At 35.0% G+C, this 12,701-nt stretch overlaps 2 protein-coding genes across 2 annotated transcripts in view; both read left to right on the top strand.

Annotated features, from left to right (window-relative positions):
• The window catches only part of LOC111044625 (kinesin-like protein KIF20A), a 35,901-nt gene extending 26,272 nt beyond the window's left edge, over positions 1–9,629 (top strand). The window contains exon 9 of the mRNA XM_039419447.1: positions 6,542–9,629. Within this exon, the coding sequence (XP_039275381.1) occupies positions 6,542–9,184 (2,643 nt within the window). The 3' untranslated portion in view covers positions 9,185–9,629. The remainder of the gene's footprint in view (positions 1–6,541) is intronic.
• Positions 9,188–12,641, top strand: LOC111049439. Its single transcript, XM_039419448.1, has 2 exons — positions 9,188–9,625; positions 10,874–12,641. Exon 1 carries the CDS (start codon positions 9,189–9,191, stop codon positions 9,561–9,563), a length of 375 nt encoding a protein of 124 aa, XP_039275382.1. The 5' UTR covers position 9,188; the 3' UTR covers positions 9,564–9,625; positions 10,874–12,641.
• The last annotated feature ends 60 nt before the right edge of the window (positions 12,642–12,701 follow it).

The following is a 12,701-nucleotide window of genomic DNA, read 5'->3' as shown; positions in this document are numbered from 1 at the left end:
ATTTTTGTTAGTAAGTTTCTAATGTATGAAACTGAATTTTGTTTTCCATGTTTTGTGAATTATTTATGTGAATTTGGCAATAAATTTGATTTGATAGCATGAGCTATCTTTCATAGAAAAAAGATATGATAATAATCATTCAAGTTCTAATATTAATTGATTGAATATGATAAATGAACTAATTAAGGTAATAGTTAGAATACGGTACTATACACCTGCAGGCCTTTTGCTGGTGCGGCCAAGTATCAATTTCGATATAGATTTCCTACCCTTCTTCACCACATAACATGTATAATTTGCCTTCTAATATTGTAATGTGTTCTCATATTTATGTTATTTATTTTATACTGTAATGTTTTTTATTGATGTAATTCTTATTTCATATTGATGTATCTTATGTGTGTGTGTGTGTTTGTGTGAATAAATAAATAAACAGATGGCCGTGAGGGTAAGAGTTAGGCCCGGTTGCACAAAAGACTGTTGAATTTTAACTATGTACCAAGGATGAACACTACATTTGGGCAAAGAAACTACACATATTTGGGACCAAAAATTTATAATTCAATACCAAGTTACATTAGGGAAGAATTCAATAGACACATGTTCAAGAAAAGTTTATTTTCCTGGTTGGTTGATATTGGAGTGGAAAATTGTGAAAATTTAGTTAGACTGTAAATATTGAAACTATTATTCTTCATTCCACTCTTTACTGTTTTTCATCTTTCTAAAAATAACCTTTCTTATTATTATCCTTATAGAACATTAATATTTATTTACTAATTCCATAATTTTGTTTGTTTGTATTATACATTTTTACTAATTTTATTATAAAAACTTTAATCCCATATCAGTGATGAAGTTGTAAATAGTAATTATTACACGCAATAAGCAACTAATTACTTATACCCCAACACATATAATATATAGTGGGGTGTATATTTATTCATTGAAATTATCATTTATTCATTATTGAAACACCGCTGATTTATGTAGTTATATTACAATACTATATTATCAATTCTAATGTTGCATTCAATCTTCATTGTAATTAATAAGTTTTCATAATATGTGAAATTTGTTGCATAATTGGCTGTTGTACTGTAATTTATTGTAGATTCGTGTATGAACCAGAATGTATTGTAACTTACTTGAATAAATAAATCCCACGAGAACCAATCGGGTTCTTTTTTGAAAATAAGGCTTCTCTGCTTGGTAGACGTGACATTTAAAAACAGTTAGAATTCAAATTAAAAAATCAATCAATAATTCATTCATGAAATTAATTTTTGTTGGTTTCTGGAAATTGACATCAACTGACATTAAGGACAGTTTGCACAGTGAAAAGCTTAAACTAAATTGACATCATCTGCAAATCGACATCATCATTGGACAGTTTGCACAGTGAAAGCTTAAACTAAATTGAATCAGTTGGTAGCCTTAATTCAAAATTAAGCACATTACAACAAACGAGACTTTGATTAGATTTGATTTGAACAAGATTTTGTGTAACCGAGCCTAAGGGTACAAATCCATATTAAGTCTCGTTTGTTGTAATGTGGCTCATTATGAATTAAGGCTACCAACTGATTCAATTTAGTTTAAGCTTTCACTGTGCAAACTGTCCTTAATGTCAGTTAATGTTGTCGATTTCCGGAAATCAACAAAAAATACTTTCATGAATGAATTATCACAGTGATGATTGAGAGCTCGACGAGAGCGGTCGTATCGGAGTGGTTGCTGAGTCAGCTGTGCAAAGTTTAAACGTTCCGTAACAAAATATTTCGTGCTAGTGAACCGTGCTGTAGTGAATATTTTATTTGAAGATTTAAAAATGTCTTGTTTTATTTGCTCTAAATCCGTTCGGAATTCAGGTGAGCTGATTTCATGTGTCGACTGTGAAGCGAATTTTCATATAGGATGTGTGAAAATGACCAAGGACGATGCGGACTACATAAAGAGAAACAAACAAATTTGGAGATGTAGCAGCTGTTCCTCTACACGTCGCAAAAGTATGGTGAGTGAATCGACAACAGGAAACAAGGACGTGACTCTCCAAGAACTCGCAGGAGTTCTTGAGGTAATTGCAGGAAATCAGACGTCGATGAAGGAGAATATTAAGAAAATGGAGTTGGAGCTTGGGAAATCAGGCGATTAACGACATAAATAAGAAGTTTGATGAACAAAACAAGCAAATTAGCACATGCCTCATCAACATCGATAAGCTTTCAACAGAAGTAGCTAGCCTCAGGAAAGAAAATGCAGAACTGAAGGAACGCGTCGAGGATATGGAACAATACTCAAGATCGAACATGCTGGAAATAAATGGTATACCCAAAAAACAGGATGAAGATGTAACAGAAATCATTTGTAGAATGAGCGAAGCATTAGGACACAAAATAAAAGCAGATGCAATCGACATTTGTCACAGACTTAAACAACGAAATGAAAACCTACCTCCACCAATCGTTGTCAAGTTCGTTCGTAGAACAGACAAACAAGTAATATTGAATAAAAGGAAAGTTACGAGGCAGTTTTCTACAAAGCAGATGGGAGAAACAACGGACCATCCAGTCTATGTGAATGAAAGTCTAGCACCTACGCGAAGAAGGATTTTCACCATGGCGAGAGAGATCTTCAAAAGAGGCGACATCAAATACCTATGGATCAAGGAAGGGAAGATTCTAGCTAGGAAAGAAGACGGAACACCAGTTATTGAACTCAAGAACAGTGAACAAGTGAAAAAGTTGAGCGTGATAAGTGCATCTAAGCAGCCAGGTAACCAAGAAAATAACAGTGTCAGTACCGTAAATAAAAATGTCATCAGAGATAAGTAGCAGAGAAACACTAATTATTCATCAAAATATACGCAGTCTGCGAAGTAATTTCGATTTATTCTTAGTGCAAATGAGGAAATTAGAAAACAACCCGCTAATAATAGTCTTGACAGAAATATGGATACTAGAGAATGAAATAGACTTATATCATATAGAGGGCTATTCCGTACATGGTAATTTCAATCATAACTACAGAGCAGGAGGAACTTTGGTTTATATAAGCAGTGAGATAACGTTCAAAACAAAGACAATAGTTTTTATTTCAGCGGACTGTGTACATATATCTTGTTCATATAATAATTTTGAATTTCAGTTGTTGGCTGCTTACAGGTTGCAATCAAACTCACCCAAAATATTTCTTAACGAATTAACCTTGTACTTAGAAGAAATATTTAATATTAACGAAAACAATGAGGTCCCTTTCTTTTTCACGGGAGATATAAATATAGATCTTTTTCAGAACACCAGAATTATTGACGATTACAATATTTAATGAATAGTTTTGGATTTGAATCACTCAATACTGATTACACTCATAGGTCCCGATTTTCCAACTCTTTAATAGATCATCTTTACTTAAAATCCGGCAAAAATAGAACAAAACTGAATAAAATTAATCTAATTCCAGAAATACTACATTTAGATATAACTGATCACAGTACAATCATACTTAAAGTTGAAGGATTGAAGAGATCCAACGAAGAAGCAGATACAAATTATAAAAAATATGCCTAATCAATTACCGGAAGTTGAATAATATTTTATCATCGATTGATTGGGATAGAGAAATACCAGCAGTATCAGTTGATGAGGGATGGGAAAATTTCATTGACATTTTAAAAAACGCTATCAAAGATTCACAAGAAAATCTTCTTTTAGAAAATAACTTGACACAGAAATATAGGTCGCCATGGATAAATAGTTATCTGATCAAGCAAATAAACTTAAGAAATGAGTTATACAAGAATGTTATCAAACAACCTAATAATGACGACTTAAAACAAATATACAATACATTCAAAAATAACTTACGTAATGAACTGAGAGAAAGAAAACAATATTATTATTCAAAACTGTTTAGAGAAAGCCAGGGAAACATTAGAAAGACGTGGAAAACAATTGACGCGTTAATAGGATTGAAAAAAAATAAAGAACCACTAAAACTGATTGTTGATGAGCAGGGAAATAGCATACATGATAGTAATAAAATTTCTAATTCGTTTAATTCTTATTTTCTAAATGTTGTGAATAAAATGAATGATGAATTAGAACAAACCACATTGCAAACTAGGGAAGAGTCTGCTAGAATATAAAAATAAGGTTTCCATACAATTCTCCAACAAATTCAATTTTTCTCCACCCTACAAATCCGGAGGAAGTAGCAAGTACAATAAGAAAATTGAAAAATAAATCTTCGCCAGGTGTAGATGGGATAAGCACAAGCATGATTAAAAAAACTTACATGAATTATTTGAACAAATTAACCGATCTAATTAACCTAAGTATTGCCAAAGGAAAATTCCCAAGCATGTTCAAACACAGCGTAGTTATACCTATTCCTAAAAAGCCAAATTGTAAAAACATAGATCAGTTCCGCCCAATTTCACTTTTACCGGTTTTTTCCAAGATTTTAGAAAAAATATTCAAGATTAGACTTGAAAACTTTTATAAAAATAATAACTTTTTTAGTGATAACCAATATGGTTTCCGTGAAGGAAGAAGTACAGAAGCGGCAATTAAAAATCTCATTTCAAAAATAAATGACAGTTTTAGTGTTAATAATAAGTGTGCAGCTCTGTTTCTTGATATATCTAAAGCATATGATGCAATTGATAAAAACATGCTTCTAAAAAAACTTGATTTATCAGGAGTAAGAGGAATTGCCAATGATTGGTTAAGATGCTACCTATCTAATAGGAGTCAAAGGGTCAGAATTAACGATACGTTGAGTGAACCCGGGGACATTACCATAGGTATTCCTCAAGGATCAGTGTTATCAAGTACTTTATTCCTGGTCTTTATTAACGATTTGACGGATGGTGACTTACAGGGAAAGATTACATCTTTTGCAGACGATACAGTTATATTTTATTCGGCCAAAACAAATCAAGAACTTAAAAATAAATTAGAAATGGATCTTAAGCACCTTAGGTGGTGGTTTTGCGAAAATAAATTAACTATCAACACAGACAAATCTAATATAATACAATTTAATCTTCAAAACACGGATCAGGAGTTAACTAGTATTTACTTCCATAAATTAGATTGTGCGCAACAGGTGAATAATTTATTGTGTAACTGTGAAACTATAAAACAAGCACGTACAGTTAAATATCTGGGCCTCATATTGGATAGTAGGCTCACTTGGTCAGATCATGTACAGAAGATAAAAAATGAGTTATTTGTATACATAAGGAAGTTCTATTACCTCAGACAGTTATGTCCAAAAGAAGTATTGTTACAATTATACCATGCAATTATTGGTTCTAGAATAAATTATGGAATAATATGCTATGGGAGTGCATACAATGTTCATATTAAACCTGTGATTACTGGTCAGAAACATATATTAAAAATAATTTGTAATAAACCTAAACAATATAGTTCAATGATGCTCTTCAGAGAACTGTCAATATTATCAGTGAGACATTCTTTTCTATTCAAAGCATTGCTGGATTTAGCTGAAAATAATTTCGATATTCAACAGATGAGAGAAAGAATAAACCTCAGGAATTCACAGGACATTAACCTCCCAAAACCAAGATTAGAACATTCCAGACGACACTTCAAATACATAGCTATAAAAATATTCAATTCACTTCCAGTAACAACAAGGAAAATAACGTCACGTCAGTTATTTAGAAAAGAAATCAAGAAATTCATTTTACAACTAGACAACCCGAATGATTTTTTTACTAAATTAATATAGGTCTAAATTTAGTATAATTTACACATTACACGACATGAACACTGCAACAATCAAAGATCATTGAACTCACAAATCCCGTCCGGTATGCGTAAACAGTAAGACAGTATCAAATTTCAATCACTGTATCTTTCTTCAAAACGCATTCATTTATGGTATAATTACATCAGCACTTTGAAAAAAAAAACGAAACGTTAACTATGAATAAAATTGAACTAAATATGAAAAAAACAGCAACCACTCCGTACATAGTTTTAAGTTTTGTGTAAGTGTGTGTGTGTGTGTGTGTGTGTGTGTGGTGTGTGTGTGTGTGTGGTGTGTGTGTGTGTGGTGTGTGTGTGTGTTTGTGCGCATGTGTGAATGTGTGTGCGTATGAATGTGTGCGCATATGTGAATGTGTGTGCGTATGAATGTGTGCAAGAATGATTATAAATTTGAACAAGATTTCGTGTAACCGGGCCTAAGGGTACAAATCCATATTAGTCTCGTTTGTTGTAATGTGGCTCATTATGAATTAAGGCTACCAACTGATTCAATTTAGTTTAAGCTTTCACTGTGCAAACTGTCCTTAATGTCAGTTGATGTCAATTTCCAGAAACCAACAAAAAATACTTTCATGAATGAATTATTAATTGATTTTTTAATTTGAATTCCAACTGTTTTTAAATGTCACGTCAACCCAACCAGCGAAGCATTAATTTTCAAAAAAGAACCCGATGAGGATACTATTTATGAAGCATGTTGAGAGTTATATCTAATTGAAGTTGATTTATGTTTTGAGGAGGTGAACGTGAGTCGCCTGTCGATCTGCGACCTGGCTGGCGTGGAGCGGCAGAAGAACACGCAAAACATGGGCGACAGGTTGAAGGAGTCTCAGCACATCAACTGCTCGCTGCACGTGTTGCGTCGCTGCTTCGATCGCATGCGCGACAACCAGAGTCGCGCCGAAAAACTCGTCGTGCCCTACCGAGAGTCCAAACTCACCAAACTGTTCCAAAAGCCGCTCAGCGGTGAGGGCAAGGTCATCATGCTCGTCAACGTCAACCTGGAGTCCAACTTCGAGGAACTGTTGGCCGTCCTCAAAGCATCCGCCATCGCCCGCAAAGTGATCATCTCCGAAACAGGCGTGACGTCTACACCTGCGATAAGGAAGCGCCCTCGATCTCAGCTGTTCACTGCGTCGCTAGCGGAGCACAACCGAACCAACTCCGTCATCAACTGCGATCTCTTGGAAGAGCAAAACGAACCCACCTTCCTTGCTATGGCAACCATCGACGATGAAGAGGAGGCCACCCCCATGAAGAAGCTGAAAGTCATACCCCCCTCCTCCAGTTCATCCAAACCTCATTCCAGTAGAACAACCAGAACTAATGCTTCCGAGAGTGCTAACCTCCGAAAAGAAGTGGAAACTCTCAAAGCATCAATTGAAATCTACAAAGAAAAGCACGAGAAAATGTCGACCGAAATTGCCGAACTGAAATCGTACAAAATGAGAGAGATGGAGGAGGCTAAACACAACAGTGAGGTGAAGAAGCTGCTGGAAGACATGAATGTGATGAAAAAGACCATGCAGAAGAATATCGACGACAAGGTCGCTGTTCTGCGCGAAGCCTTCACAGAGATCCAGTACTACGAGAAGGATATCGTCGATTTGTCGAAGAGGAACGAGAAATTGGAACAAGAGTTGGTGAAGAAGGACACCAAACTGGATGAACTAAGCAAGCAGATGAGTGTGAACGACACGGTGATGACTGCCAATATTGACAAGAACGAGGAGCTGGAGGCTATGGTTGACAAACTGCAAGAGGAAATGGAACAGCTGCAGCAGACGGCTGAGCGCAAGGACAGCCAGCTCAACCAACAAACTCAACAGCTGCACCAGCTCGCAGCTCAACTCGACAGTCTCAACAAATCGCACAACGATAGGCTACTTGAGAACTTTCAATTGAAAAGGGATCTGGAAAAGGCACAAGAAAGAGAGGAAAAGCTGAACGCAGAGTACAAGAAGGCTATTGATCAAGTGGAGAGTTTAAGGAAAGAGGTTGTGAGGATGAATGAAGACTCTAAACTCAAAGTGGATAGAGAAAATGAAAACATGCAATTAATAAGTGATCTGAAAAAGGCACGTGAGAGAGAAGTAAATCTGAACGCAGACTACAAAAAGACGATGGATCAAGTGGAGAGTTTGAAGGCTGAGCTTGAAACCAACAATTTGCGGATGAATGAAAACGCCATACGCGAAGTTGATAGATTGCAAGAGATCAGACTTTTGGAAAGTGATCTTCATCAGGCGTGCGAAAGAGAAAAAGAGCTGAACGTAGACTACAGAGTGGCGATTGCTGGAGTGGAGAGATTGAGGGCAGAAGTTTATGACTACAATCAGAGAAACAAGGCTTTGGTGGCGGTGATCGATATGCTAGAAAAGAGAATCGACGATAACGTGAAGAACTACCAATCGACGCTTGCCTCCAAAGACGAAGAAATAAAGTCGATTTCTAGTTTACTGGATGCTAAAACTCGTACCAACGAAGAGCTGAAATCAGCGTCAGAAGAACTGCAGCGGCGCTATGCAGCTCTACTGAAGAAGTTGGATGAGGATCTGCGCACCAAGGATGAGCAGTTGGCCGAAATGAAGCGTCAGCTGGACGTATGCATGCTGGAGAAGGACCTGCTGGAGAAAGAGTGCGAACACTCGACCATCTACACCAGAGAGGTCGAACTCGACAAGACCACGCAGTACTGGGGCAAAGTCGAGGAAATCGAGGAGCTCAATAGACAGAAGAGGGCGCTCGAAACCTCGTTCGAGGAGCTGGCGAGGAGTTTGGAAGAAGAAACGTCGCACACGTCCTTGCTACTCAACCAGATCGAAAATGAAAAGCTAAAGGTGAGTGAACTGCAATCGTTCGTTGTCAAAATGAGGAGGAGGAATATACGCCTCAAAAGACTACTGGATAAGACTAGAGGCGAGACCAACGCCAGGGAATTGTACCTGGTGCGTCAGCTCGAAAAGAAAAAAGAGGAGTTGAGAGAAGAAAAAGATAAAGTTGATAGTTTCAAGACGGCCAATGAGGACCTCAAATTGGGATTGATTAAATGTGAAGAAAAGTTTATCGAGTACGAGAAAAAAATAGAAACTCTTCTAGAAAACAACGAAAAGACTAGTAACACAACTAGCTCGCTAACTTACTATAAGAATGAAATCAAACATCTCAAATATGAGCTTTCGAAATGTGAAGAGAAGTATTTGAAAGTTAAAACTTCTCTTGATAGCACCGTTGACAAAATTTCAGCAGTCCGAGAAACAATTGAAGAAGAATCTAGAAGAGAAAGAGCAAGAAATCAGTATTCTCAAGCAGTACCATGTCGGGGAAATAGAAACACTCAAGAGAGAAGTAAAACGGTTGAAAAAGATGGACGAGGATAAAGCTATGATTGAAGCTCATTCGTCGAAAGAGCAGAACAGTGAAGATTTCAAGAAGCGTCTGGCCGAATATCAAAAGGAAGTCGTTCAATTTTCTAAGGAAACCGATAAGTTCGAAGAAAAAGTTATGTTGCATGAAATGCTGAAGGAGAGCATTGACAAGAAAGAGGCACAATTGAAGGAGGCCACCGAATGTCTCAGTCAAAATTTGCAAGAAAATAAAATTCTCAAGGATGAAATTGCCGAGTTGAGAGAGAAGCTCGATCAGTATGTGGCTGATATGAAGGTTGATTTAGGCAAGGACGAGAAGATCATAGAGCTGACTAAACTTGTCATCCAATACAGGAATGAAATTTCACAGTTGGAAACTCAGCGCTCCTAGATCAAACGAAAGGATACGTCGAATTCGTCTCTAGTCGAAAACTTCAACATAGAACTGAAAAGGCAAGTAATTCATTTTTATTCTTTATTAATTCTGTAGTCCTAATTGACATGCTTTATATTGATTATAATGTTCTATATCCTGTCTAGGATGCAGAACACTAAAATATTGCTCCACTATAGTTATCTAACTGAAGAGAAAGGATCTAAATGCTTCATTAGAGAGGTAAATTTAGTAAAACCATAGCGGGTTCAGTCGCGAGAAAAAGTTTTAAATTGCAGCGGCAAGACTAAAAGATGTCACATCCACTCATTCATTTAAATAGTTTTGATTGTTTTTCTCTTGCGTGTTCAATCTCTTAAATTTAAATTTTATCATAGTCTTTTGTAGATTGAAAATAGTTTATCAACTAAAATTATTCTAATAAATTATTTCTACAATCGGGAGTCTTATAGTTTAGTAACATTTGCAATTTCCTGATGAAGAGTAGTAATTTAGTTGAAGAGCTTTTTAATTGAAAGACTCTTACCGATAACTACTAACTTGTGAGATGAGATACAACTCAGAAAATTGGCTAAACATGTTAGGGAAATTCAAAGAGGTGTGTTAAAAAAGTATTTTGAAGAATTCAAAGGGTGAAAGATGAAACTAATGAAGAGTACAATAAATTCTAGTTCTTTTTTGTTTTGTGTGGGACTTTATGATTGAAAGCCCAGACAATGGCGTATGCCTCCGGTATAGCCACACTCTCAACACTGGATGCATACCCACTAAGTTAAACTGCCTAGAGTTTCCCAAGTGTAAGTGCCGGTTGCACAAACGCTGGTTAAATTTAAATCGTGATTAATTTCACGAGAACCAATAATAATTAGAGAACGATTTTTCGAAACCGCCTTCTCTAATTGGTTCTCGTGAAATTAATCACGATTAAAATTTTACCGGCTCTTGTGCAACAGTGCCTAAGACTCAAATATATGCATTATTAGCTTGCATTGTTCTCAATTCCAATGCAAAAGGTATAAGGAAATAATTTCAATCACATGTTATGTTCCCTTTATTTATGACAGTTATACAGTAAATCTACTTCATTTGCTCGTGTTGGAACTAGGTAATATTGAGAGGAAAAGTTAATGTCCATCTTCAACTCTAACCATCTGAGCTAGCTAGGTATTCAGAGTTGAACAATAAATTGATGTACATTTTACCTTCATAAAATGTTCAGTTTACATTAATTTATAGATACTATTGTTTTTGTTTGATATGTATAATGGTTGTTGATTTCTGTTCTAATGATTTTTTTCTCTTTCCAGGCAGTGCATTACGGAGCTTGAGTTTCAAAATCATTGTTAAGCACAACACAGCATGGTGTCTCATCTTCAAGGAAACCTGAAACAGAGGTTCTACATAATTGTCTATCATTTCAATTAATTGTTTTAATTGTAAGTATTATCTCTTTTTGTAAATAAAGAAATATGGAAAATAAAAAAATAAAATTGTTTGAAAAAATGTGTAGATATTCATGTGAGTTACGATTGAGTAACATTGATGGAATTGTAGATTAGCTTTCAAAAGTGTATCAACCTAGAAGCGTTTTACTACTGCGTTTTTCGTATTTTATATCACTCAAATTATTGGAACTTAAGTTGTGTTTCTACTCGTCATGTGGTTTAAAATCAAGATCTGTCTTCAATCAGTTTTTTATGGAAATTGATATTTTAATTAGTTGACGAGTGATTGTAAATATTTAAATTTCCCCATTATTTATATCTAATATTTTCTTGTATGTCGAAAGTGTCATGTTGGTGTACTGATGTAGTTGATAGTATTTGATGAATACTTAACCTTCCGGTAGTCGCGCCCTACTCAATCACACGAGCAGTCGCGTGTTGTATTTTTTACAACATCCAATTTTCCAAGTGTTATGTACTCTGTTTACTGTCAAAACATATTAATTAATTGTATAATTACTTTTTCCATCTTCTTGGATTATTTTTGAACCATTGCTCGGTTGGTACTGCAACTCATTGGAGTGATGGGGAGAAAGTTTTGGTGACTCATTCACTGACACCACCACATTCAATAGATTTGTGCAGCAAAAAAAACTGACACTGTTGTTCTTTTTACAACAGCGCGACTGCCGGAAGGTTAAAGTTTTCATAATAATGTATTTTAATCAGATGTGAGCTTAGAAATATACTATTTGATGTTAATTAACTTGAACCTCTCCAAGTTCCTCTCCAGTAGTTGTTATAAATTCGTCCATGCATTACTCAGTTTATTGACAACCATTGTCCAGGCTGGATCTTTTTCTAAAATTTCCTATTGCTATCTGTGACCATTAATTTCAATCAAAATTTGCAGCAGTAAACGTCTTCAAGGCAACACACCTTCACTGTATGTGATACAAAGTATTTATAACGATATTGGATCATATTTATTTTGCAAATAAGTATATTTTCGATTTTAATTTGCTTTATCAATAAATTAAGACTCAATGTATTTAGCAATTGTGTTCAGATTATAGAATCTTTAAAGTTAGTTTTTAAATGTATAGTCCTATTACTCAATTTAAGTTTTTTTATATCATGAAAATATGTTTCAATTGTAAATATTGTCGCTTTTACCATTATTACCTAAAGTATTCTTGTATATTGATATTGCTTTTAGATGGAACTATGTCCTTGTCACATTACCTTATTCTTAACTTTTTCACAATTATTCGCAATCCTTCCATTATCGTTTCATTATTTTTTATATAAAAAACGTTCTATTATACTTTGATTTAAGTTCCTTTTGGTCATAACTTTTAATTCAATTTTAATGCTTTCTTAGCAATACGCACAACTGCATTCTATTTTATTGTATATAGGACTTTATTCATCAATCTATTGTGCAATTCTGAATTAGATGAAGTTATCCAGCACTTATATATAGTATTTGGTCTGAGTTGATTTATTCACATACCAAATGTTTTGAGAAATTCAATATTTTGTTCACAGAAATGTGTAAATTGAATGTAATTTAAAAGTATGCTTGATAAATTACAATGTTATTCTCAATAAAAACATATTATTGTAATTCATTGCATTATATCTTTTAATGAACTGAGAAAACGAAACCGCCCTTTGATATAGGTAG

Source organism: Nilaparvata lugens, chromosome 1, assembly GCF_014356525.2.
Source record: "Nilaparvata lugens isolate BPH chromosome 1, ASM1435652v1, whole genome shotgun sequence".
Classification (NCBI taxonomy): Eukaryota; Metazoa; Arthropoda; class Insecta; order Hemiptera; family Delphacidae; genus Nilaparvata; species Nilaparvata lugens.
The sequence above is the reverse complement of the archived record's forward strand: the minus strand, read 5'-3'. Positions and strand labels throughout refer to the sequence as shown.